Genomic DNA, 27,951 nt, shown 5'->3' with positions numbered 1-27,951 from the left:
TGGCACCTTGGATTACTGAAAAATTATGCTACATTTGCTGCCTTTGACAATCCCATTGGTTGCAGATTGCAAACAGGAGTTTTTGTTTGGTAATAGCTACATTGTCGTTATTTTAGCAATGCTTTCTCCAACTTGAGAAAAACAGCCAACTTTCACCACTGAAAAGTGATGACGGTTGACTTTGTGTATTTCTGACAGAAGTGTCATCAGTAAAGTATGCTTGTTGGGATTTTACTAAAACCAAACAGTGCAACACAGAATATTAGGCCAATACTCTTCTTTATTACACATTTCCAGCAACTGCAGTTTTTGCCTATTATTACTGTCTTCCTTATGTTTATTAGTACAGCAATGAAAACTCTCATGTTTGGTAGGCAAAAGGTTCCAATCTTGCCTTAAGTAATGGAAATCACTCCCTGCAACTCATTCCATGTTGCATTAATGAAAACAGAAATTGCCATCTTTTTATCCACTAGATACCACAGAGAGATCTGGCAAACCTAATACTACTGGGCAAAGAGAATTAATAAAATATTTTACAATCTATTTGTCTCGTCAATTTTCATTTCTGATGAAAATTGTGATGGCATTCAATGTTTTGAGGGTTGTGCAAATTCAATTTATGCTGTAAGGCTTGAGATGCACTTTGGCATTACATTTTTGGATCTTTTCAGCATAGATTTCTTTTCAGGTTCCAGTGTATTAGATCGCTCTCCTACAAGAGTCCTTGTTCTTTTTAGGAGTGTCTTAACATGTTGTAAAGCACTATCTTGTAAAGTGCCATGCTACTTTGGTAATATGGCCAGGATAACAAAAGGAATACCCTGGTCTTTCAATTATCTTTAAGATTCCATAGATCTATCTCTAGGAGAGCCTAGATAAATAATAGAACATCGGATAAGATCTTGATCTAATATTAGAGCAAGTTCATTAAATAATGACAATGAACATACAACACTATAATCTACATGCATACTTACAGCAGAAACAATTTTTCCTCAAAAAGGAAAACCTTGGAAGGTCATAACTCTGGCCTGTCAGGGTAAACAATTATTATAAACACAAATAAAATTATCTGCAATAGTTGACTCACTGGGAGATCTGCTGGCAAAATTAACACCAATGGTATGAAGTTACATAGATAGATTGGAGAAGTTGGAACCATTTTCCTTGGAGAAGAGAAAGCTGAGATTTGACAGAGGTATTCAAAATCATGAGGAGTCAGGGCAGAATGGATAGGGAAAAACTGTTCCCACTGGTGGAAGGATCAAGAACGAAAGTGCATAGATTTAAGGTAATTGGCAAAAAAAGCAATGGTGACATGAGGAGAAATTTTTCATACAGCAAATGGCTAAGAAATGGAATGTGCTGCCTGAGAGTGTGGTGGAGGCAGGTTCAATCGAGGCATTCAAAAGGAAATTGGACTGTTATCTGAAAAGGAAGAATGCACAGGTTTACAGTGAGAATGTGGGAGAATGGTACTTGGTGAATTGCTAATTCGGAGAGCTGGTACAGATGTGACAAGCCGAATAGCCTCCAATTCTGTGATGTAAGCTTTCTTAATACACAGGCTTTGTAAAAATGGCTTATATTTAATTCACTTACTTCATCAATATTTCCACATGACAGCAATGAGACTGGAACTCTGGGCACAGAGGTGTGTCTCTGTGAATGATGTCTAAAGATTCAGTTAAAAGGAATACAAAATCCAAGAAATTTCATGTTTGACTACTTTACAATTTTAATTTTAGAAAACTGATTAAAGTATTTGTAATAAAAGCTACATTTTGTGAACAAATGACAACATCCATATGAATATATTAATTGAATGATGGTTTATTTCCTAAAAATTCTGCCAAACAACGTAATGGAATGAAACAGCTGAACCCACAGAAGGTCCATTTTGAAATCTATATATCTGCTGTACAAAGTGGATATAGGAATTAAACATTTTTAAAAATGCAAAATTCAGTAGTGATACTTGTAGCATTGTTAAATTGCAATGTTGCCATAGAAAGTCAATTTGTTTCTAGTAACAAAAATCTACCACTATTTTAATAAAAAATACTAATTGTAATTTTTTCAGTACAAAGAGCCAAGTGCCAATTGGAATATTTTAAGTGTTATTGCAACATAATATCTATAACCTTAAAGGGACAGACTCTTGACTAGATAAAGAGGGTTTTAAGCCCAGTAATATTCAGTGTGTGACTTGTCTTGTGCTAATAGAGATACAACATCAACAGAATAATACACTGGGTTATTCTGCCCTCGTGATGGAAAAGGACAGCATAGGATCAGGGCTTAACTGGTTGATTATGAGGAATGGCAGAAGACACAAAAGTGAAAAAAACTAGTCACCGCTATAGCTTCCAGCAGCACTAGCAACATTGTACATCCACATTTCAGTAGTGTTATTCTTAGTTATTGCCTGTATTCAGTTACATGCAAAAATATTAATCATGCAAAAGACTACAATTACTGTATCCAGAAAATCTTCTCAATTTTACATTCAGTCCAAATAAAACTTGAATGCAACACTGTGTTTCACTGAAATGGGCAACACAATGACCTTCAGCCACCAGTTCAGAGACTTGCCAATGTATAGACACATTTGTGTAAACTGTTATGAGACATAGCTCTGTAGGCTAAAATTTCCCTCAATTGTTAGTTGAAGTGGTCCATTAATTCAGTAATTTCAAAATGCACAAAAAGGCCCAGAACGGTGGAACAGCACCATAATAAAAATATTTCATTCACTGTAATACTACCCAATAAATCTAATCATCTAATTTGGCACTATTTAAGTAGAGGTGTCAACATGTTACTTGTAATTTTAAGATAATTTATAGTATCAATAATCTGCTAATCACAGCCTCTAACTGAAAGCATAGTTTGTTCTATATGAACGGTAACATAAATGAAAGCAAAATAAAACTGTATCGTATTACATAAGTCACACGATGCATATAAGTATGTGATTATGCAGATAATCTCTTAAAAAAAAATTAATACTGTAAGAACTGTGTCTCCAATGGCAGTCTGTATTAGCAATTCAAATAAATCCTGCCATGAGTTCTAAGACAGAATGACCAAAAGAAATTTCGATTAAAATAAATTATGGGGTGATGATTGATCTATAAACATTCAATTTCTAGGATATGATATGGAAAAAATCAGTTTGTATGTGTTAAGTAAAAATCTTGTTTCAACAAATTAAGTGAAATGTATAGAAGTGTAAAAGAAAAGTACACCGCTTGAACTAGTAAAACATTTAAATGAGATAGGACTTTAACTGGGTATTACATTTTGGATTGAAACATGAGCTATGATAACTAAGTCTGGTATTCAGCAGGAACAAAGCTTTCAATCCCAAATACAAGACTAGACTTTTTCATAAATATAGCTTTGTATTTTGTACTGTTAAAACCAACACCTATTTTTTGCAATGTAATAGTGAATAGTTGTGGAAACGTACTTCTAATAAGGTACATCCCTCTTTTTCTTTAGTTTGTAAACATGGAATGTTTTGTTTTTAAACACACGAGAGAAATAAATGGTATAGGGAGGTTTACTCGATTTGATTTCATCACAAAAGCGTGGATAAGGAGAAGGCTTCAAATCAGGATCATTTGCTCCAGGACCATCCATCACCTGCAAAGTGTATAATTACAGTTAAAGTCATATTCCCAAAAACATATATTTTCACAGCACAAAAATATAAAACACCTTCAAAATAAACATTCTTAATGTTCACATAAGGTTGATAGTGATTATTCAAGATAGTCTAGTCAGAACCAAGTCTTGTACAATTACTTATTACACATGATCCTAAAGTCTCATTACTATATAAACAGTTTGCCTAAATCAAGTTTCTCCAGTACCTGAAATTAAAGTATGGTCGGTCCGTATGTTGTAATTTCATTTAGGGGCAGTTCTGTTACTAACTACGGATAAGTTGAATGAATTTATTTTTCAAGGAAGAAGAAAGATACATCAAACACATTACCATATCCATAAAGACAACGTGTTCAGCTATGTGTTGCTTAAGATTCTATGGACACTGCTTGTACTACAAGTATGGCTATATAAGAAAGAAATGTGGAACATGAACTTTGTGGTTATTTATCTATAGTCCTCCCTATCCCCCAGTAGTCACTTATTAAGACTATTTCTCAAAACTTTTTTGAATCGTCTATTCCACCCTCTTCTGACTTAATGGTTCAAATACCAGCTCTTGTATAGAGTAAACTGATCTTTTTGGTTCACCTTCTATAATTTTAATTTCAATCATCCGGGAAAGTAATCCTTCTATTCTGTTCTGTTTTACAATTAACCTTTACTTTTATCACTGCAATGTCTGTTGGATGTTCCATACTATGAATGATGAGTATGTGCTCAAATTGTGCATCCCAAACTTGGCCTGTCCTTTGCCATCTATTCAGTTTTTTAATCCCAAACCATCTTTCCTTCTCTTTAGAAATTTGCATGTGTTCATGGAATCCCTATGAGCCTTTCCAGTTATTATTTTGTCATTACATTGGTACTTTCCAAGTTTATAAAAGCTGCAATTAACTCTGAAATGATCCATCAACTTGAAAGTTCTGGTCCAAGTTATCATTGGTTGTCTGGGCTCTCAACTTGACCATAATGCCTACATTATTCACCTTTAAAAATTTGCTTTTAGGACATTTTCGTCATTTATTTGCCTTGGACATCTTCACACCATGAACTTCTAATTAAGTTACCATTACATGGGCTTCCTTTACATGTAATCTAGTTCATGGGTCACCCCCCTGGCTCTTCTTCCATCAACTCATGGCTTCCTTTTTCTAGTGCTACTATTCCTCTATTTTGCTGATAATTTCATTCTACATTTGTCAGCTTTCTTCAGTTTGCACATTCTTAAAGCATACAATTCCCATTCATTTTTCAGTAAAATGGGTACATCACTAAACTTTGATTTCCATGCTCTTAGATAGGCAAAATAAAATCTTTCACTTGTTTGAAAGACAAATTTCTCTCACGTGCAATGAACATCTTCCACTTCCTATTAGTTTTTAAAAATTTACTGATACTCTATCTGCTTCGATCACAGACAGAACTCCAGCTCTTTGAGGTCGAACCTTCATACAATGCACTTCAATATTCTTTCCTGGGAGCTCAGAAACGCAGACTGCTCTTGGTCTTTCTCTCTGCAGTCTACAAATATTTACAACCCAAGTTTGGCGTAATTAATTGACATTTCATTTTCTGTCCTATTCTTCACAATCTTAGTAGTATCCTGTACTTATTGGATTTTAGCTCTTCATCTTGCTTTCTTAAAAAAACTGCAAACAGTCAGCACACTGGTACTATAGAATGGTTACAGCACAGAAGGAGGCCATTTGGCTTGTCGTGTCCCTGCTGGGCTTCTGGAGGAGCAATTCATCTAGTGGCATTCCCGTGCCTTTTCCCTGTAGCTTGTCACATTTTTCGTTTTCAGATAATGATCCAATTCCCTTTTGAATGCCTCAACTGAACTTATCTCCAGCACACTCTCAGGCACTGCATTCCAGACCCTAACCACTCACTGCATTAACAAGTTCTACCTCATGTCACCATTTCTTCTTTTGCTAATTATCTTTAATCTGTGCCTCTTGTTCTTAATCCTTCCACTAATGGAACAGTTTCTTCCTAACTACTCTGTCCAGACCCCTCATGATTTTAAATACCGCTATCAAATCTCCTCTCAAACTTCTCTTCTCCGAGGAGGACAGTCTCAGCTTCTCCAGGTTCCTCATCCCTGGAACGATTCTTGTGAATCTTTTCTCCACCCTCTCTAACGCCTTCACATCCTTCCTAAAGTTTGGTGCCTAGAACTGGATGCAATACTCCAGTTGAGGCCAAACCAGTATCATATACAGGTTTAACATAAATTCCTTGCTTTTGTACGCTATGCCACTATTTATAAAGCTTTAATGCTTTATTAACTGTTCTCTCAACCTGTCCTGTCACCTTCAATGATGATCAACTGACTGTGGTCCTTATATTCTCAGGCTATTAAACCGGCTCTCGTGTTATCAACAAGTTCAGGGGGGATAATGAACTAATGGATGGTGAGAATCTACCTGATACAATTTATTTCGATTTTCAGGAAACCAGAAGTGTGGACTTCAATTCACTGAACATTAATCCTTAATGACAAATTAGCTGGATAAATAGATAACTGGCCTGGCAATAGGAAGAACAAAACACTGATAAAAGAGGGCAATCACTGTTTGGAGTATTTCAGAAGAAACTACCTCTTGAAACATACAATATGAAATTTGCTAATAATTGCAATCTATGTGCCAAACAGTTTAAAGTCTTGACATGGTTGTGGTAATTAACTGTTAATTTGAACTGTCTCTTTAAAGCACAGCTCAAGTACTGAGTGTGCAAATCCAGTTAATGTTGCCACTTCAAATTGTGAGGTCAATTACTTGTATACTTCAGGCTCCAGGCCAGAAACCCAGCCTTGGAGATTTGAAGTAGAAAATCCCAGGCATTGCCTGGAATGACAAGCTGATCTACCACCATAATGTGAAATTATCCTTAATGTGTTTCATTGAGTTATCAAGTAGGATTTGCTAGATATTATTTAAAGCTACTAACTGAAAAATATCAAATCATGTAAAATTTTTGAAAAGGGCCTTTTAGCTGGCAAAACTGAACAAATGCTACTTACATGACCATTTGCGATATCAAGCAGGTCTCTCAGACGACAGCCTCTGTTGTGCCTTCTTTCATAACAAATACTATCCTCGAGGAGAATGTAGTCTGTTCCATACAATCTTAGGATACTGTACACCTCTTCTGGGGAATTCCTGGAGTAAATCTGATAGATCTTTAGAGAAGGACGACACAAGCAGTATCAACTCAACTGAAACTTAAAATACAAAATTATTTAAGGCAATTTGGCTACTTCCAACTAACTGTACTCAGTATATACTATCAGGGATTCTTCCTGTCTTACTTAATCTGCTGAAAGAACTGAATAAACTTAAATACCCACATGATTATTTGAGGTGATTCCAAAACACTAATCACATATTCATACCTGAATAAGATAACCTTTTTCTTTTTTCTTCTGCAAACCATCTTCTTAAACCCCTATCCCATCTCCTCCACCCTCACCTCCAACAACAATTGCTAGGAGCTCATGGACATATTTGTCACTAAGATTGAGATGATCTGCTCAGTTACTTCTATTGCTTCCCTCACTTCGTCTAACCTATCGGGCCAATTTCTCCAAGGTTTCCGCCTCTTCTAGTTCTGAACTCACAACTTAGAAGAGGAACTAGACAATCAACCCTCATGCCCTCTCCAAGTTTATCATGTCCATGAGACCCACCTCCTCCTCCTGCGAACCCTTTCCTTTGAAACTGTTGATCCTTCTCTCTTTCAAATCTGCTATCATCATCCCATCAAAAAAAAACAACCATTGACCCATTAGTCTTTGCAAACTACTGCCCATTTAGAATCTCCCTTTCCTCTTTAAAGTCCTTAAACGTACTGTTGCCTCCCCAATCTGTGAACATCTTTCTTGGAACTCCTTTTTTGAATGCTTCCAATCCGATTTCTTCCCCTGCCACAGTACCGAAACAGCTCTTACAAAAGACATCCTATGTAACTGCGACAAAGGTAAACAATCCTTCTTCCTTCTCAACCTTTAATATGGTTGATCATGTCATCCTCATTCTCTCCGCTGGAGTACAGCTGGGTGGGACTGCACTCGCCTGGATCCATTCTTATTTATCCAGTTGTAGCCAGAGAATTACCTGCAATAACTTCTCTACCTCGCTCACACACTGTTACCCTTCTTAAGCAGCATCTCCTAAGGATCTATGTTTCACCAGCTTCCACTATCTCATCTAAATGCTGCCTCTGAGACATCATCCAAAAATACAGTGTCAGTTTCCAAATGTACGTTGATAACACTTAGCTGCGCCTCTATGTCACCAGCACCTCCCTCAACCCCTCCACTGATTCTAAGTTGTTAGGTTCCTTGTCTGACATCCAGTACTGTATGAGCAAAAATCTCCTCCATCTAAACATTGGGAGGACTGAAGCTATTATCTTCTGTCCCCGCCACAAACTCTGTTCCCTAGCCAGTAACTCCATCTCTCTCCCTGGCAACTGTCTGAGGTTGAATGAAGGTTGAGAGGGGATCTGATAGAGATGTATAAGATTATGAGAAGCATAGATAGGGTGGATAGGAAGGCACTTTTTCCATTAGTAGAGAGGTCAATAACCAGGGGGCATAGATTTAAGGTAAGAGGTAGAAGGCTAAGGGGGGAGTTGAAGAGAAATTTTTTCACCCAGAGGGCAGTGGGAGTCTGGAACTCACTGCCTGAAAGGGTGGTTGAGTTAGAAGCTCTCGTAACATTTCAGAAGTATTTAGATATTCACTCGTGTTGCCATAGCCTCCCGGGCTATGGGCCAAGTACTGGAAAATGGGATCAGTGTAGTCAGATCTTTGTTGACTGACGTGAACATGATGGGCCAAATGGCCTCCTTCTGTGCTGGAACATCCATGAGTCTATGAACCAGACTTTGCTATCTCTGGTCTTGAGTATTCCATCACACTCCTGGCTGGTCTCCCATTTTCTACATTCGTAAACTTGAATTAATTGAAAACCCTGCTGCCTGCATCTTAAATTGTGCCAAGTCAAGTTCATGTCACTCCTGTGCTCACTGAAATACACTGGCTCTGGGTTAAGCAATGCCTTGATTTAAAATTCTCATCCTTGCTTTCAAATCCTTCCATGGCATTGGCCCTCCTGATCTCTGTAATCTTATCTTGCTTCCCAACCCTCCAAGATATCTGCTCTTCTCCGAATGTTGTTCTTTCAAGGTACACACAGCACAGAAAGATCATCCAATATTTTAGGATTGACAACAGTGGGTATATAAGGGAGATAACATTTCCTTGCTTAAAATTGAATAACTTTGAGGTGCACGACCTCCAATATCTTGTTTGCCTTATTTATTAATAATGCAGAGTATTATTTAAATAGTTGTAGATTGGGAAATGTTGATGTACCAAGGGACCTGGGTGTCCTTGTACACCAATCACTGAAAGCAAGTATGCCGGTGCAGCAAGTAGTTAAGAAGGCAAATGGTATGTTGGCCTTCGTTGCAAGAGGGCTTGAGTGCAGGAGCAAGGATGTCTTACTGCATCTGTACAGGGCCTTAGTGAGACCACACCTGGAGTATTGTGTGCGGTTTTGGCCTCCTTACCTAAGAAAATATATACTTGCCATAGAGGGTGTGCAGCAAAGGTTCACCAGACTGATTCCTGGGATGGCAGGATTGTTGTATGAGGAAAAATTGGGCCGACTAGGCTTGTATTCACCGGAGTTTCGAAGAATGAGAGGGGATCTCATTGAAATGTATAAAATTCTGACAGGGCTGGACAGACTGGATAGAGATGATGTTTCCTCTGGCTTGGGGGTCTAGAATAAGGGGTCATAATCTTAGGATACGGGGTAGGCCATTTAGGACTGAGATGAGGAGAAACCTCTTCACTCAGAAGGTGGTGAACCTGTGGAATTCTCTACCGCAGAGGGCTGTGGAGGCCAAGTCACTGAATATATTTAAGAAAGAAGTAGATAGATTTCTAGATTCTAAAGGCATCAAGGGGAATGGGGAGAGAGCGGGAGTATGGCTTGAGATAGAGGATCAGCCATGATCATACTGAATGGCGGAAAAGGCTCGAAGGGCCGAATGACCTACTCCTGCTTCTATTTTCTGTTTCTATGCTTTAATTAACCAGATACTTTCAGCAAGCAACCATATGCAAATCTTTATCCATTTTCTACCTTTGCCAAAGTGCATGTCATCCACATGTACAAATATTTCACATTTCCTTACATTTAACCACAGTACATTCCGTCTACTGTTTTTTTAGTCCATCCACTTAATTTAACCTGAAAGCTGTCAATTTGCCCAACATTACAGAACTAGCTACACAGCTAAGCATCAAAAACCAATGTTATAACCTTACCAGAACTTATCTCCAGTTATCAATGGTTTATCAATAGTGTAATCAGAAAGTGTTCCAGCATAGACCTTTGCAGAATATCATTTGCCACTTGGCAGAATTTTCCATTCAGGAGACTAAGTCTGGAGGCGGGCAGGAAAGTTGGTGTGATTCCCATTGAGCGGTGGGGTGGGCGAACAAGTGGAACCTCCTACTTTTCAGCTCATTAATTATGCATCAGCGAGGAGCTCGATGGATCTTGTGGCAGGGTGGGCGGGAAGTCGTCCATCCCACACTTAACTCATGGGGTTGAAGATCCTGGGACCATATTTAAAGGGCATCGGACGGACATTCATTCATTGCAGGCCAGGAGCTCTGCACTACTTCTCCAGAGTCCTTACAGTTGCTACTCATATTGGAGAAACTCACAGAGTGAGTGTGAGCAACCACATCCCAGGACATACAAGGGCATCATTGCCGTTCGTTCATTTCTAGATAAGAGTATTACTGGCAATATGCCAATGGTTGGGCCAATGCTCACTGTTGCAGTGATCCATGTTATCCAGGATTTTGACCTTATAGAGGCCCTGCTGCCTCTTGCTGTTCAGGCCCTTGCTCCTCATGGCTCTGTGTTAACCGGTGACGGGCCCTCCTTCTCCTCATCTGGAAGTGAGCTATTACCAATGCAGGGATGCCTCAGTGGATGTGAGAATGAATTGAAGTAATACATTAAAGTGAGCATGTCCATTATAGGTTTCCCTCCATTTCAAAGCCAGTAGGCAAGTGCTAAGTCCTTCACCTGGCTTCTGTCTAGTCATGGCATCCCCACCCCACCCCTTCCAGGTAAAGGACATCCTGGAAGACCAGAAATGGGTTTTCCTCCCATTCATACATAAGTATAAGGAGACATTGCTCTTTGACCAGGGTGATAGGAGCTATGTGCAAGAAGCCTCACGTGGGCACTTTTATGCTTGCCTCCACTACCCTCAAAACTCTATAGGAGACCATTGCCTTGGCAGCATAGAAAGACTAACCGTAAGAGCCCTCATCAGCCATGACCATTCACCTGGGAGGATGGAGGTTTGGAGTTGTGAGTTGGCTGCCCTTCACCAGCTGTGCCCCTTGGAGGCATTCCACCTTCCTTCATCCCTGCCTCTGACTGCAGCGGATGGCAAATCACACAGAATGAACAGCAGCTCCACACCTTGCTAGGATGTCTATGTTATGAGACCCATGAATCAGGAACAAACCTGCTGCAATGCAGGCTTCATCACAGAGAGAACACAAGTGAGCATCTTTACATCCAGTTGCCTCATAATTATTAGAGTGTCCCTTTGGTCAGCTGCTTGTGCTGATCTTGAACTTCATCCACCTGAAAAGACACTCCTCCCAGTGAGGAATCTCACTGACTAACTGTGTGGCCAAGGTCAGTTTGGCAAAATGGTGCGCATTACCTTTCAAACTCGCTCCACCACCTACTACCCTCCCTGTCACCCATCAATTTGCCCCCATCACCACAGACTCACCCAATATCACCATTCCTCTCCCCTCTGTCACACTTGAACCTCTCCGCATCACCCTGGATCCATCTCCAGATGCCTTTCCGCCCCTCAGAGCCAATGCCCTTTACCATTCCCATGCCACCCTGACCCTACCTCCGCCCGTTATTCGAGCCACTTGTCTTGTCCCCTTCTGTGACCCACCCAATGAGACCTTCACCTACCAGACTCTCATCCAGGACGTGCCACCCTACCACATCCCAATGACCCCTCTGACTGTTGTTAATAGAATCTGTTTGAAGTCAAAATCTAGAGCTTTTCTTTACCAAGAGAACTTCTTAACTTTATTCAGTCTCATACCTCTCTTTCCAACCCCATATGTCCCAGCTGCCCCCTATTTATATGCTCTTTTGAAAGAAAACACAAATCAATAAAATAATAAAAGGGATGTCAGCCCCTGAAGGGGCACTGTAACAAAAACACAACTTTAGAGGAAACTTATGTAATTAAATTAAAATGTCATTCCTGGGGCTGAAGATGAACTCTAGCCCCTGCATGACCCACCAGTCATGGCAGACCTCAAGTTTACCAGTGGACACTGCGTGCCCCCTCTCCAGGGACACCCAGATGTGAATGTAGCTGCAGAAGAGGGGCAGACAGTCAGGCTGAATGACCATCTTGACTGCCCACTGCTTGGACCTGTTAATGGCCACCCTAGCCAGGCCCAGGAGCAGGCTTACAAGGAGCATCCATCTACACTGGGTGACTAGAGATCAGGAGCATGGGGCTGAGGTGCAACCAAAATTTGAGGAGCAGTCCCTTCAAACAGTCGAAAAGGGATGCAACTTCTGGCAATCTATACAGACATGAAACACGAACTCCTCAAGGCTGCAGAAATACAGGTGGCCTGGGGGTCCGTAAACCATTTTAATCTCTATTGCACGGGACTGGTTGTCCCCTATTTATACTCTTTTGGGTATGAACCTAAAGCAAATGAGCAAATTAACAAATCAAATTAAAGAAAATGCCTTTTAAACGGCACTGTAACAGAAACTAAACTACAAAGGAAACTTATCTACTGAAATCAAAATGTCGTTGTTTTGGGGGCCAATGACGAACTCCAGCTCCTGCCTACTGCTTGTGGAAGCCCTCACATGTGCCAGTGGATGCGTGCTCCCTCTCCAAGGGCACCCGGCCACAAATGTAGCTGCGGAAGAGGGGCAGATAGTTGGGCCGGATGACCCCCTTGACCGCCCGCTGCCTGAACCTGTTAATGGCCAGCTTGGTCAAGTCCAGGAGCAGGCTTACAAGGAGGTCCTCCTCCTTGCCTGCACCCCCTCTGCACTGGGTGGCCAAAGATCAGGAGCATGGGGCTGAAGTGCAACCAGAACTTGAGGAGCAGCCCCTTCAAAAAACTAAAGAGGGGCTGCAATCTTGTGAACTCTGTGTAAGCATGGAACACAGACTCCTCAAGGCCACAGAAAATACAGGCGGCCTGGGAGTCCATGAACCATCGTAGCCAACAGTTGTACAGGACTGCTTGTCCCCTATTTATCAAATAGTTAATAGTGATCAAAGTACTTAACAATGCTCTTCACTTGGGTATCAACAATAAAATTAACATACTATTAACAACTGTGACTATTTCTTCCTGTCACCAATACCCTGAATTCCTACCCAAGGAACCCACCATTGACCCCACTGACTCCACCTTCTAAGACACTTGTGGCCCGCACCCCACCCCTTCCCCAGACATTCCTCCACCCCCCCATCTCAAGAAACTCTCTGTCCCCCCTACCCCAGACACTCTCCCTTCCCCCCCTTTCCCCGGACATTCTCCACAGCCTTCCACCATAAGCTTGTCTCCCCTGTCCAGCTTTTGCTCCACCTTACCCCGCTTCCAGCATTTGCCTGTCTTTCGCGTCCAGCCTTGGTGCAGTGTTTGCTAACAACACTCGAGTGAAGTTATGTGAAGTCCCCAAGAAGGAGAAAGCAACATCTATGGACCTCAAAGTTGTGGAAGAAGTAAGGCTCTCCAGGTGCACGCCACTTATATATGGTTGTAAAACTAAACGTTCTAAATTCTCGCTGGTGGGGAACTTAATTTGGAGGGCGATCTTAATTCTGGTCAGGTGGCCTTTTAATGAGCATGCATGAGATGCTATTGCATGCAAATGTAGTGCCCGACATTGTTTGTCGGGAAGCTCGACCCGCTTTGAACCGCCTTGAAAGTTGGGAGAACAACTTTCCAATAGTTCACCCTGCCATCGGGAAACAGATTTCTTGCCTCCCCCCAAATTATGTGCTCCCGCCCGCCATGATTCCCTCTGCCGGTGGGACTGGAAAATTGCTCCCGTTATCTCTTAGGCCTCTTATCATCACCTGATTTCTGGTGCCAATATGATTTTTTGTCTGGTTAATTTATCACTTATTCCATATACATTTTTGTTAAAAGTCCAGATGTAAAACTTCATCAAATACCTTTGAGAAATGCAAGTAAATTCACTGGGCATTCCTCATCCTACTTTAGTCACCATATGTATTTAATACGTATTCAGTGATGCCAAATGCTACATTGGAAAAATCTCTACCAAGCCATTATACTGTGCAGTGCACCAAACCCTTTGGGGGAAATTTTAAACATACACCCAAAATGGGCACAAAGTCAGTATTACATCTGCTGCACTCAGCTAAACCTTTCAGCAGGACGCTGGAACCAGTTTCAGAATTGAACCTCATTACAATACAGTTATTGGGCTCCCAAGTGCACTCTGAGTGCTTGTATGCAGCTTGCCAAACCAGGGACTGAAAATATAGTGGCTCCGTGAACAAGCTGATCGAGCTATGCATTAAAAAATATTGGAGGTGCATTGGGGCAAGGGAGCTTACCCAGCAATTGGTAGCAAGCCACTATAATGCTGTTGCTGCTCCTCCTGGACCCATAAAAATTTCGCCCCAAAATATTCCAGGTTATTTTTGCGGTGGCTTCTTGCAATTCCTTTCAGCACCACTGGTGAGGTCACTCAACCAGGCACAATGAGTACCACTCCACCCATTTGGACTTGGGAATTTCAAAAGCAGTCCTGAACAAGTGCAGGCCTCATGGGTGGCCAGATATCTGTAATGCCAGATGTCCATTTACAGGGCATCACTGGGCAGTGCAAGAGCAGCCTTTGTTTGTCTACCATTTCAAAATGTTGAGGAGGTGCGGTAGTTGAAAATCATCCTCACTATTTCAAATTACTTACATCATTAGTGACAGATGTGTAACCACTACTTCACCGTATTACTATAACGTTCAAACTGCCCATTCTAGACACTAGGAAGGAAAATAAACTATTTTTGCACTGTTGTCTATTTTTCATAGTTCTAGTGGGTATAGTTAGAAAATTTCATTTACACCATTGCTGAGACTGCAGTGACAATTCTGATTAAAAGTGGACAGTTCTTCACTCATCTTTTAGGAGATATTCTCAAATTTGCATAATATTTTTTGGATTCAAGGGCATTCACACGTTATTTCAATCTGCATTTTTTCCCAAGCAGCAGGGGCCCAAGTTATAGGTAATAATTATTCCAAAATCAGGCATCTCTAAGTTGGCAATAGATTAGTTCCAAACAGAGGCTCCTAATGAAATCAAAATAGCTATTCCAGTATACATACAGGCTCACCCATAGCCTAAATCAGTTTAGATTACAGCAGAGGCCAAAAAATGGATTTGAAATAAGGAAACAGAAACCACTTCAGGAATTAAACCCTCTGTTGTTATGAGGATACAATCTAATCCATTGTCTGTGAGATATGTACCTGTTTTGTTCTTTCTCTTAACTTTTTGTCTTCATAATGAGGGTGATTAGTTATGGTTCTCCCAGTACACAACTTGACCCCTGCTAATAGTTGCATACTTCCAGCAAACACTGCATTTTTAGAAGTTTTTGACCTTTGGGGAAAGAAAGGAAAACATCCAACAATATACTGAACACTGATAAACAGGTTTCTTTATAAGTCAATATTCTTTGCTAGCTTTATTTAAAAATGAACAGCATAATTAAGTTAAGATCCTTTTTAAAATTAATTCAGGGGATGTGGGCGTCGTTGGCTAGGCCAGCATTTATTGCCCATCCCTAATTGCCCTTGAGAAGGTGGTGGTGAGCTGCCTTCTTGAACCGTTGCAGTCCATGTGGTGTAAGCACACCCACAGTGCTGTTAGGGACAGAATTAAAGGATTTTGACGCAGCAACTGTGGAGGAACGGCGATATATTTCTAAGTCAGGATGGTGAGTGGCTTGGAGGGGAACTTCCAGCTGGTGGTGTTCCCAAATGTCTGCTGCCTTGTCCTTCTAGATGGTAGCAGTCGTGGGTTTGAATGGTGCTGTTGAAGAAGCCTGGGTGAGTTCCTGCAGTACATCTTGTAGATGATGCACACTACAGCCATCGTGAATTGATGGTGGAGGGAGTGAATGTTTGTGGAAGGAGTGCCAATCAAGCGGGTTGCTTTGCCTGGATGGTATCAAGCTTCTTGAGTGTTGTTGGGGCTGCACTCACCCAAGCAAGGGGAGAATATTCCATCACACTCCTGACTTGTGCCTTGTAGATGGTGGACACATTTTGGGAAGTCAGGATTGCTGTTCCTTGCAAGTATAAAGAACATGTACACACATTGCACCTGTTTCAGCTAAACAAAATAAGTGACAACCATTCACTGACTCATTCCTCAGGGCAAATGCCTTGACCAATCAGGGTCAAGCTGCCTGGTTTAAATTTCAACAATGCTTGGCAGTTAACTGTTAGTCACCAACAGTGGTGCATTCTCCATGGCAATGCCTCTACTAGAGTCCACTTGGCAAATAATCAGCACTCTTTTCACATACAGTATAAATTGCCGTTTTCCCCTTATATTGGTATTCTTGCCAAGTGTCCTGATGAGTGCAAGACAAAAAGCTTTGACATGTCTCTTTTTCCAGAAATATCCTTAATTTACTCATGACCCTTTGTTTGTTCAAATGTTTAAATGTATTCTTTCTAGTTACTGACAACAGTGAAAATATTTCTCCTTATTTACCTATCAAATCCTACCATAACTTAGAACACCTCTATCTTATCTCAATCTTCTTTGTTCTAGCAATGAGTCCAGTTCTTCTTTTGCACCTGATAACTGGGTGAATGATAGCATTTCCACCTGAGAAGATGCATCGTTCATATTCTGCACTAGTAAGTGGCTCTGAATTCTGGGTCAATATCCAGACATACATTCATGTTGGGTAGTTGTCGGTGGCCCTCCATCCTCGTGAGGCTGTGGAACCCTCCCGTTGTATAGGTGCAACCATCCTATTGGCTGATACAATGATTCTTACAGCCATAGAAGCATGTTCACATCATGGCCCTTCAGATTGCAAATTACTTTGTGCTATTCTCCAGAAGTAGAGTGTAACAATAAGAAAACAACTTAATAAGTAAAGCTTCCTATCCCATGTATTACCTTCATAAAACTCTTCTATACTCTCTCTAAGATAATGAGGTACCGTCCAATAAACTTAATTCTGTTTTTGTCTTTACTCAACTTTGGTTTCATTACTGCCATGTTCCCTCTAATATCATGCATCCTCCTTTTATCAACAAGCTTGCTAAATGGAATTTCATCAGACATCTTTGAAAATTCATAAACACAATATGCACTTTTCCTTAGTTAATATACTCCATAGGTTTTCTGAATGAAATACAAATGTTGTCAAAGTTAAGTGTTTTACAAATTGGTGCTGGCTGTTCTTAATAAACCCATATCTTTCCAATTGAGTACTAATTTTATATTCTTGAAGCTTACCCAGTACTGAAGCATGTTAGGCTGACAAACTACCCTGTTTATCCCTTTGTCCCTTCTCGTATGTCCTCTATTGGCAACCCTCTAGTCTCCAGGACAACTTTTAAGTCTGGCCATAAGTCTGCAAACTCAACTGATGGTAGAAATTGCTAATCCTGACAACAAATCGGTACAATTCTTGTAGAGACCAATAACTTTAAGCAAGTGATTTGAATTCCCGGTGACCAATTTAAAGAAATTGCACAACAAGATTTCAAGTTTTAAGACTTTTACTGTAACAAATAAACTAAAAGTCAACTAAACATTTCTTGGTAGGTAACTAATACTCTAAGCTACGGAAACAATAACCCTCATTAATGACCTAACGTGATGATAATTCTTTGCTGCATAGATATACATTGCAACATGCTTTCCATTGGATTGCAGTCTTTATAGGAAACAGCTGACAGTCACTCTCAGCTCCAATGGGTTCACTTCTCCCCATTTCGCTGAATCATAATCTTGAGTGATTGTCGAAAGGCGCTTCCCTCAGTTTTGGGAGAATTCCCAAACTGACCACCAGCAGTAAGGTTTGTTCCGGTGATTTATCCTCCTGGCCTCACCAAGGCAAATCTTCCAGAGTCTTTAGAGTGCTATGAGATTTGTCTCTTTTACCAGAGACTGTTCTCCCTCCCTCATTCTGCCTGGTAGCTCACAGAGGAGCACAGCCTCCTCCTCTCTGCTGACCAAACCAACTGTAGCCTTTTGTCTCTGTGACATCTCTCTCTTCCTGTCCAAAAACTCAGACATAGAGTCTGCCCACAGTCAGGCCAGCTGCTCCTGCCTCTTTTTGCAGGTGTGAACATTTTGCACCTTACTCTCAGTAAGTCTCAACCTGGGCCCCTGTCTCCATGGTAAGCAAGCCACACTAGCTTGTCGTCAGGCAGAATTTATAGCAAATCACATGATTCTCTTCATTACTCTATTTTACTGCGAATTAAAGAGAGAGTCCAAAACAAAATCTCATATTCATAACAAAACACAGTTGACTCATATCACTGCACAAAAATTCTCAGATTTTCCTAAAGCTGCAGTGGAGTACACCGCACCGCTAGCTACAGTGTCTGCTACTTCTAGACAGTATTTCATGGACTGTTGTCTTAATCTGGAAAATTCAAACCAATATACTGTAAAAGCACAAATTTAAAAGCAAAAAACACAAGTTCTGATTGTTATGGATAAGAACTTTTTTCACAATTTTAAAGTTAAAAATTCAAATGCCATTTTATAGGTAGAAAATTATTTAACTTACTTGATCCAGTTCATTAATTCAACTGTATCCGGATCATAAAATTCCCTCAGATCTGAAAGTTCAGTCATTATCTTTGGCCAGAACTACAACAACAAGAGACCAAATGTTGAACAAATATAATGTTTCTGTTCACATTTTGCACCTTACTAGCCTGAGGTCAGGTATCCTAGAACTCCAGCTGAAAAAAAGCAGATGTGGTAACCAAAGGTGGCCTCTGGGAATGCCACTAACTGACAAGCTCACAGGGATAAGGGTTGTTAGAGGGCTGATGCTTGATCAAGGTGAAACAAACCACTGCAATGTATTCATAAACATTGCCTCTACTGGCTGCTGCATCAATGGCCCAGCACCCATTTACAATGTGGGAAAACCCAAACACAAATTTCTCTTCAGTTGATTTCATTTGAGTGCACTACATTGGTAACATAGCTTTTCTGATGGGTGTGAATTCTTTTAAGTACTTTTACCACACACATACATATATACACACTATATAAATAAGAAATAAGAAAATCCCACTTAATATAAGGTAATATAACAAATTTAATTCAGAAAATGCAGTGTCATAAGGTTGTAGTAGATCACTCGTTAACATACTTACAATTTACTTAGATAAAACAGACCTGAAACTGCAGATGAACAAATCAACACTAACAACAGTTTGAAGGTAGGCATCGACTGCATAATTACACATTAAAACAATTATAACCACAATATACTCAATAAGCCTTTACACAAACCAAAAGGTGAACTTTGGTTCATTAAGAAACTCTACACATGAAGGTTAAAAAATTAAAAATTACATGTTCAAACAGTGTGATCCATATATAAATTTTACTGTTTGTAAGATTGATGGTGTAAATTATGCAATTTATTTTCCCATTAAGAAAAATTATAACATTTAATCCATTTCAGAACTAAAATTGAGCAAAACACGCTTATGCTATCCCTATAGTCACACAAAGAATGGATCAGGAGTGGGATATTGTTTTTGACAACAATTAACATACGTTTGGAACTGTTACTCTGCTTGTTAAGTTCTACACCTGAATCAGCATTACTTCTGTTTGACACCATAAAATATTCCCCTGAAGACACTCAGTGCAAACAGCAACCAACAGCTGATAAATACGCCTCATAAAACATAATCATATGCAGTTACTGAAACTAGAGCTCACTTAGCTTCGTCTGCAGAACAGCACAAACAAAATCTTTTTAGTCCGATGAGATAAACATATTGATGAGGAAATGCAGGGACATCTGAGAAAGCACTCTTCATGTGATCTCTTCTCACAGATATTAATGTCTCAACAGATTACAGCTCATGACATTCTGACATCTTTTGCCTTCTGCCCACTTACGTTCTCTGCCACAGCAAAATACAAAACTACCAATATGATTAAAATTTACATATGTAGAATATCTCATAAGACAGAAATACAAACAGATGCACCAGCAGGAGAGGTGGGCTGGGAGGATTTTACCTGGGTTTATTTGAGGGTGGGGTCAGAGCTTGAGCAGGCTATGGTCAAACCTTCTTGATGGCATGGCTTTGACATGAGAGCTATTTTAAAACCCGGGACTCATTTACATCCCATCGGTCACCTGCCCAATTAAACCAGTATAAATAGGCAGCTGACAGCATCTGTGGAGAGGAACACAGTTGACGTTTTGAGTCCGTACGGACTCGAAACGTCAACTGTGTTCCTCTCTGCAGATGCTGTCAGACCTGCTGAGTTTTTCCAGCTATTTTTTTTTTTTCTTTCAGATTTCCAGCATCCGCAGTATTTTGCTTTTATCTTATATAAATAGGCAGCTGGTTGGCTGCCTACAGGCAGATCAGGTGGCCACTGGTGGCATTCTGGTTATGAGGCATGGTTTCAACAGAATATCATAGTGGGAAAGTAGATGGGACAAAACCTGGTTAGCAGGCCAGATAAAGATAATAAAACTCATGTTTTTGGGCCTTTACCTCTTCCCTGGCAGATTTTTTTTTACAGTAATTGTTCTTCATGGGATGAGAGTGTCACTGGAAAGACCTTTGTTTACTGCCCATCCTTAATTATCCTTGAGAAGGTGGTGGGTAAGCTACTTTCTTGAACAAAACGGAGTGTTTTATTAGGCCAATTCAGAGAACAGCTAACGATCAATCACATTGCTATGGGGCTGGAGTCACATGTAGGCCAGAACAGGTAAGGAGGCAGATTTCCTTTCCTAAAGGCCATTAGTGAATCAGATGGGTTTTTTGACAATCTAGTAGTTACAAATACCGTAACTGATACTAGCTTTTTATTCTAGATTTATGCAATTAACTGAACTTAACTTGCCCAGCTGTCATGGTGAGATTTGAACTCATGTCACTGGCTCATTAGTTCAGGCTTCTAGATTGCCAGCTCAGTGAAATAACCACCATGCCACTGGACTTGTAAAGTGGGGACATAGCGACACATTGAAGCCCCATTTGCAAATGATGCTCATTGCCAAAGAAAGCTGAAGCTTTCCGCCAGCCTAAAAGAAAAAGAGTGGCTGGGATTTTCTGGCCCTATAGCGGGCGGGACTCGCCGTGGGTGAGGCAGCGCCCCAGCCAGAAGTCCATTGGCTGGCGGCGGGAGCAGAAGATCCTGGCAGCGGGCGGGTGCAGAAAATCCCGTCCATTAGCTGAGATGGGGATGGTAGATGGGAATGGAGCGAGAAGAGGCCTATATTAGTTTAAGGAGGCAATTTTAACTATTCAGCTGCCCTGTTTCTGTTGGGTAGAGTGGGTTGAAATCAGCACCCTCTGGCCAGGAAAGGTACAGTATGCAAAATGACCTCCATAACTCAAGAGAGAAAAGATAATCATTTACAAAGTACTTTCATTATCTTATTCAGAAATCTATGGTATATGCACACAAGCTCCAAGTTCGATAGTTACGAAATTGCAAATGAATGCAATTTCATCTTCATATCGCCAATGAATATTTTCATATTACCTCAGTCTTAGCTTTGACATTTGCAGAAACTGTAACTCACTAATATTAAAAAAATGTTTTACAATGTGTGCATTGCTTTGAAATGAGTCATGTAACATTATCAATGGGATTAAAAGAATGGATATGAAAATAAGAAAACTAAGAAGTAAAAATTGATATATTTCTCAAAAATGTCCCATAGAGCAATAATTTTGAGTAACAATCATGCAGGAACAGTAGCACAGTGTTAATGTTACTGGACCAGTAAACCCACCACAGTGGATTAAATTTTTTTAATGAAAAACCAATCTCAGTAATCATGATTTTGCAACTATCCAATTGTTGTAAAAACCCATCCGGTTTACTGATGTCCTTCTGGGAAGGAAACCTGGCGTTCTTACCCAGTCTGGCCTACGTGTGACTCCAGACCCACAGTAATGTGGTTGACTCTTAACAGCCCTCTGATATGGCCAAGGAAGCTGCTCAGTTGTATCAAAGAAAAGTCAAATAAGAATACACCACATGAACAGCAGTGGTTTAAGATGGCAGCACATTGCCGTCTGAAGGGCAGTTGGGGATAGGCAATAATTCTGGCATTGACAGTGACATTCTCATCCCATGAATGAGTAAAAATTAGTCCAAACTGAAAAAGACAAACAAGCTTAAAAAAACCCCTGCAATTCTTAAGTAAAAACAGAAAATAGACAGCAGGTCCATCAGCATCTGTAAAGATAAAATATAACAATTCAGGTGTGCGTCCTTCATCAAAACTGGAAAGTGAAAAATAAGTAAGGCTTTGTAACATGTTGAAGATAGAAAAAAGGTAGTGGGGAGGAAAAGAGATAACACATAACAGCAGTGGCCAAACCATGGCTTGTGAGCTGCCTGCAGTTATTTTAAACGTAGAGCGTGGCTCAACAGGCAGCTAGTAGGCTACCACCTTGTCGTTTTTGTTATTTCTGCTCTGAGATTTTTGAAGGTGTCCAGAAAAAGGTACAAGGCTAATTTCTAAACATAGAATGGTTGAGTTATGAGGAAACATTGGCTGCTCAAAAATGGCCACGAATAGCTGCTCCACGGGAGAGAACTGGCAGGCAGCAGTACGGGGAGGAGTTTCCTGCCGGTCTAACTTAGGTGCTGTGTGACCCGCATGATCAACGCCATTTTGGAGCAGCCTCTCCGGTCCCTAACTCACCATCTTGCTGCTGACCTTCAGACTTGTGGCATCTATCCGGGAAAGGGAGGAAACAGATTGCTATAGAAGAGGAATGTAAGGATCTACTGTATTGAGACACAGGTACTCTGAATTAAATTTGTTGTTCAGTAGATGGGTACAACTCTTTTTTTCCAAGTATGATTAATCCTCCTTTTTAACCTCTGGACTGATTTTCCACATTGGAAAAACAAGGCCACCAAAGTCAGTTAAGCAGTGAGCATATGCTAACTCTGAAGAGTCTTAGTGAAGCAGATTTGTTTTCGCCACTATCTGGATTGTGTGAGACAACATATCAGCTGGATTTTCAAAGATTTGTATCCAGGTTGGAGACTCACAAGGCCTCTACCTCTAACAGTGACTAGCCCTGATAACTAAGTTTCACCTGACTTAAGGGATATTGCTATTGTAATAGTTTTATAAGGTTTTCCTCACAAAAGTATGTGCAAGAATAGTAATAAAAACGTCTGCAAAAGTTGGCCGGAGCGGAGCCTCCTGCTCCCGCCAGCGGTGGGAATCGTGGTGGGTGGGGTCACTTAGATTTTTTTGCCTTCCACCAAATTGTTTCCCAATGGCGTGATAAACTGTTGGAATTCTGTTCTCCTGACTTTCAGGGCGGGTTAAAGGTGGGTCGAGCTTCTTGACAAACAATGTCGGGAACTCCGTTTGCACACATTTGCATTTCAGGTGTCTTCATTAAAAGGCCACCTTGCTGGAATTAAGCTCCCCTTCAAGATAAAGTTCCCCACCAGCGAAAATTTAGAACATTCAGTTTTATGATTGCATATACAAGTGGAATGCACCAGGTGGGCTTCACCTCTTCATGACTTTAAGGTCTGTAGATGTTGCTTTCTCCTTCTTGGGGACCTTGCAAAACATCACTCATATTGAGTGCTGTTAACAAACACTGAGGCTGGACAAAGGAGGCAGGCAAAGGCTAGAAGTGGGAGGGGGGGTGGAAGGGTGGAGCGAAGGCGGGATGGGGACGCAGGCTTACGGGGGAAGGGTGGGGAGAGTGACCGGGGAAGGGGGCATGTGTGGGGAAGTGGAGTGGGGTGGAGAATGTTCAGGGAAAGGTGGGGTAAGTGTGTCCAGGAAAGGAGGAGGGGTGGGGAGTATTTTAGAGGGTGAGATCGGTGGTGTCGAAGGCAAAGTCCTGGTGTGAGAACTCAAGGAACTGGTGATAGGAGGGAACAGTCACAGTCAGAGGGGGAGTGGGATGTGCTGGGTGGAATGCCTTGAAAGGGCATGGCTGGTGGAGGGTGATTGGTCATGGCTGACAAAGGATCACGCAGTTAGTCTTTACATACTGCCAAGGGAATTTTCTCCCTACAGAGTTTCGAGGGTCATGGAAGCAAGCAGAAAAGTGTCCGCCTGAGGCCTCTTGCTCATGGCTCTCATTACCCTGGTCAAAGAGCAATGTCTCCATACACATTCATGTATGAAGGGAAAGAACACCTATTTCTAATTTTCCAGGATGTCCTTTACATGGAAGGAGTGGGGTGGGGATGCCATATCTAAAAGGAGACGAGGTGAACGGCCTATAGCACTTGCCTGCTGGCTTTGAGATGGAGGGAAATCTGTAAAGGACATGCTCATTTAATGTATCACTTCAATTTGCTCACAAATCCACTGAAGCATCGATGATGCAAGCTGCAGGCAACCCTGCCTTGGTAATGGCTCTTTTCCAGATGAGGAGGAGAGCCCATCACAGGGTGGTACAAGATCAGGAGAAGCAAGGGCTTGATCAGCAAGAGGCAGCAGGGCACTTATAAGGTGATGAGGCTGGAAAACATGGAATACTGCAGTGCTCTTATCCAGAGATGAGTGAAAGTCAATGCTGGATGTGCTCTCGTATGTCCTGGGATGTGGTTTCTCACGTCTGCCAACTTCTCCAGTACAAGCTGTGGCTGCAAGGATTCTGTAGAAGTAGTGTGAAGCTCCTGGCCTGTAATGAGTAAATGTCTGTCCGGGTGCCCTTTAAGTATGGTGCCAGGACCTGCAACCCAATGAGGTAACAGCAAGGCGGGTGACTTCCTGCCTGCCCTGCCACAAGATCCATCGAGTTCCTCATGGATGTATAATTAATGAACTGAAACGTGAAAGATTGCACATGTTCACTCACCCTGCCACCTAGCAGGAATCACGCCGTTTTTCCTGCCCACCATCAGACTTAGATTCCAGAATGGAAAATTCTTGCAGCTCTTGAATGTCTGAAGATTACTGTATGCGGCTCTAAAGTTCAGAAAGTTTGTGCCCCGACATATAGGGCAGGATTTTCTCTTCATTAGGCGGGCGCGGTGGGTGGGCCTAGGAGCGGCCGGGAAAAACTCCGCTGCCCGCGATTAGCCCCCCAACCGCGAATTCATGCTGGCTGGCCAATTAACGGCCAGCCAGCGTGAAAGGCTCACTGAACAGCTCAGTGTTGCTGGGGTGGGGTGGGAGGAGGGTGAGCGCTAAAGTCTGCGTATGAGCTGGGGGAGGACATGCTGAAAGCTCCCTGAGGGCACAGAGCTGCCTCAGGGAGCTGAAGAATTGTACACACAAAAATAAAGATTTTACAAATGATATAAACATGTCCCCACATGTGACGCAGTCACATGAAGAGGGCCATGTTAAAAATGATATTAAAAATGTTTTATTGCTTTTTCATTTATTGTTGGAAACCTCATCCCACTTGTGGATAAGGTTTCGTAAAAAATGCAAAGGCCGCCTGGCCTATTTGCCCGCCCGCCAACCATAAAGTTGGACGGACAGCGAAAAATACAAATTCTGCTTAAGGGCCTCAATAAGCCTCTTAATTGTCGACAGGTGTGCTGCCAACTCTCTTGCACGCCTGTCGACCGAAACATTGCGCGAGTGCGCGATGACGCGTTTCCCACTGCGCTATTTTGGGAACGGCATTTGAATACATTTAAATATTATGAATACTCATTATGAAGTCAGCTCGCTGGAATCACTCCCCCACGCTGGATCAAAAGGCCAAGCCAGCATCTAATTAGACCAGCGTCAGTCATGATCAGATATAAGGGACATGCACCTGATGAACTGTGCTTCACTCGCGACTTTAAGGTATGCAAGCCTACTTTACATCATGCATCGCTCATGGCTCCTCCGACTCTGCGCCAGGTCGTGCAGGCAACAGCACGATTTCAGAGCCAAGGCTCTACATACCAGACCAGCAGTAAGGTGGGGGGGTTGAAATAAGCTGGAGGGCAAAGGCTTGATTGGGCGGGAAGACAGGACAGAGGCAAGGGAAGGGAGAGGCCTGATTGCGAAGGCGGCGGGTGAAATACTGGGAAAGGGTTAACTCAGATACATGATTGGGCAGGGGGGAAGGGCTGGTGGTGGGATGTCCTCGGGGCCAGACAGGGAAGTGAGTCTAGGGCTAAAGCCCAAATGCGAGTGGGGCCAGATGGGGTAGTGAGCCGAGTAAAGAAGCCCTTCAGTTTGTCTTTATCAATCGAGGCATAGATTGCAGAAGTAAGGAGGTCATGTTGGAGTTGTATAAAACCTTGGTGAGGCCACAGCTAGAGTACTATGTACAGTTCTGGTCGCCACATTGTAGGAAGGATGTGATTGCACTGGAGGGGATGCAGAGGAGATTCACCAGGATGTTGCCTGGGATGAAACATTTAAATTATGAAGAGAGGTTGGTTAGTCTTGGATACAGTAAATGGCAGAACCCTTAAGTGCATTGATGGGCAGAGGGATCTGGGCGTACAGGTCCACAGGTCACTGAAAGTGGCAACGCAGGTGGATAAAGTAGTCAGGAAGGCGTATGGCATGCTTGCCTTCATTGGCAGGGGTATTGAGTATAAAAGCTGGGAAGTCATGCTGCAGCTGTATAGGACCTTGGTTAGGCCACACTTGGAATATTGCGTGCAATTCTGGTCGCCATAGTACCAGAAGGATATGGAGGTGTTGGAGAGGGTGCAGAGGAGGTTTACCAGGATGCTGCCTGGTCTGGAGGTTATTAGCTATGAGGAGAGGTTGGAAAAACTCGGATTGTTCTCACTAGAGTGACGATAGAAGTTTACAAAATTATGAGTGGTATGGACAGAGTAGATAGTCAGAAGCTTTTTCCCAGGGTGGAAGAGTCAATTACTAGGGGACATAAATTTAAGGTGAGAGGAGAAAACTATAAAGGAGATGTGCGGGGCAAGTTTTTTACGCAGAGGGTAGTGAGTGTCTGGAATTCGCTGCCAGAGGAGGTGGTGAAAGCAGGGACGATAGTGGTGTTTAAGAGGCAGCTTGACAAATACATGAATAGGATGGGAATAGAGAGATACGGACCCTGGAAGTGCAAAATGTTTTAGTTGACGGGCAATATGATCGGCGCAGGCTTGGAGGGCCGAAGGGCCTGTTCCTGTGCTGTACTTTTCTTTGTTCTTTGTTTCGTTGGAGCAGAGAAGACTGAGGGGGCGACCTGATCGAGGTGTACAAGATTATGAGGGGCATGGACAGGGTGGATAGGGAGCAGCTGTTCCCCTTAGTTGAAGGGTCAGTCATGAGGGGACGCAAGTTCAAGGTGAGGGGCAGGAAGTTTAGGGGGGATGTGAGGGAAAACCTTTTTACCCAGAGGGTGGTGACGGTCTGAAATGTGCTGCCTGGGAGGGTGGTGGAGGCGGGTTGCCACACATCCTTTGAAAAGTACCTGGATGAGCACTTGGCACGTCATAACATTCAAGGCTATGGGCCAAGTGCTGGTAAATGGGATTAGGTAGGTAGGTCAGGTGTTTCTCACGTGTCAGTGCAAACTCGATGGGCCGAAGGGCCTCTTCTGCACTGTGTGATTCTATGATTCTGTGATAGATTGCTGAGCTTGCAAAGACTGTCCTCGTCACAGTCCATTAAGGAGGAGGGCATCTCAGTCCATAGTCAGTAATGCCAGGCAAGGTGTGCAAAGCCTGGTCAACACCACACACACGTCAGTCAGGGGGGCTTTGGACATAAACCGGGCTGCAAATGGCACAGTCACAGTCGGGGGGGGTATCTGCAGCCTATAGATGGGGAACAGGTAGTGTAGGGGCGGGCACTCAATGATATCATGGTTGGGGGATGTGGGGGGAGGCGTCTCTATATGTCACTGTGTAATAGGCGTTAAGATGGGGAGGAGTAAGGTCCACATGGGGCATAGGCACATCCACCTCAGGGGATAAGACAGGGATA

At 42.0% G+C, this 27,951-nt stretch overlaps 1 protein-coding gene across 2 annotated transcripts in view; it reads right to left on the bottom strand.

The window, feature by feature from the left end:
• Positions 1 to 1,820: 1,820 nt before the first annotated feature.
• The window catches only part of dpy19l3 (dpy-19 like C-mannosyltransferase 3), a 106,068-nt gene continuing 79,937 nt past the window's right edge, over positions 1,821 to 27,951 (bottom strand). For both annotated transcript variants that reach the window (XM_078544400.1, XM_078544401.1), the window contains 4 exons: positions 18,616 to 18,698; positions 15,314 to 15,446; positions 6,710 to 6,868; positions 1,821 to 3,654 (listed from right to left, as the gene is read on the bottom strand). In XM_078544400.1, the coding sequence (XP_078400526.1) occupies positions 3,481 to 3,654; positions 6,710 to 6,868; positions 15,314 to 15,446; positions 18,616 to 18,698 (549 nt within the window). In that variant the 3' untranslated portion in view covers positions 1,821 to 3,480. The remainder of the gene's footprint in view (positions 3,655 to 6,709; positions 6,869 to 15,313; positions 15,447 to 18,615; positions 18,699 to 27,951) is intronic.

Source organism: Cetorhinus maximus, chromosome 6, assembly GCF_964194155.1.
Source record: "Cetorhinus maximus chromosome 6, sCetMax3.hap1.1, whole genome shotgun sequence".
Classification (NCBI taxonomy): domain Eukaryota; kingdom Metazoa; phylum Chordata; class Chondrichthyes; order Lamniformes; family Cetorhinidae; genus Cetorhinus; species Cetorhinus maximus.
This window is presented reverse-complemented; position numbering and strand designations above follow the sequence as displayed.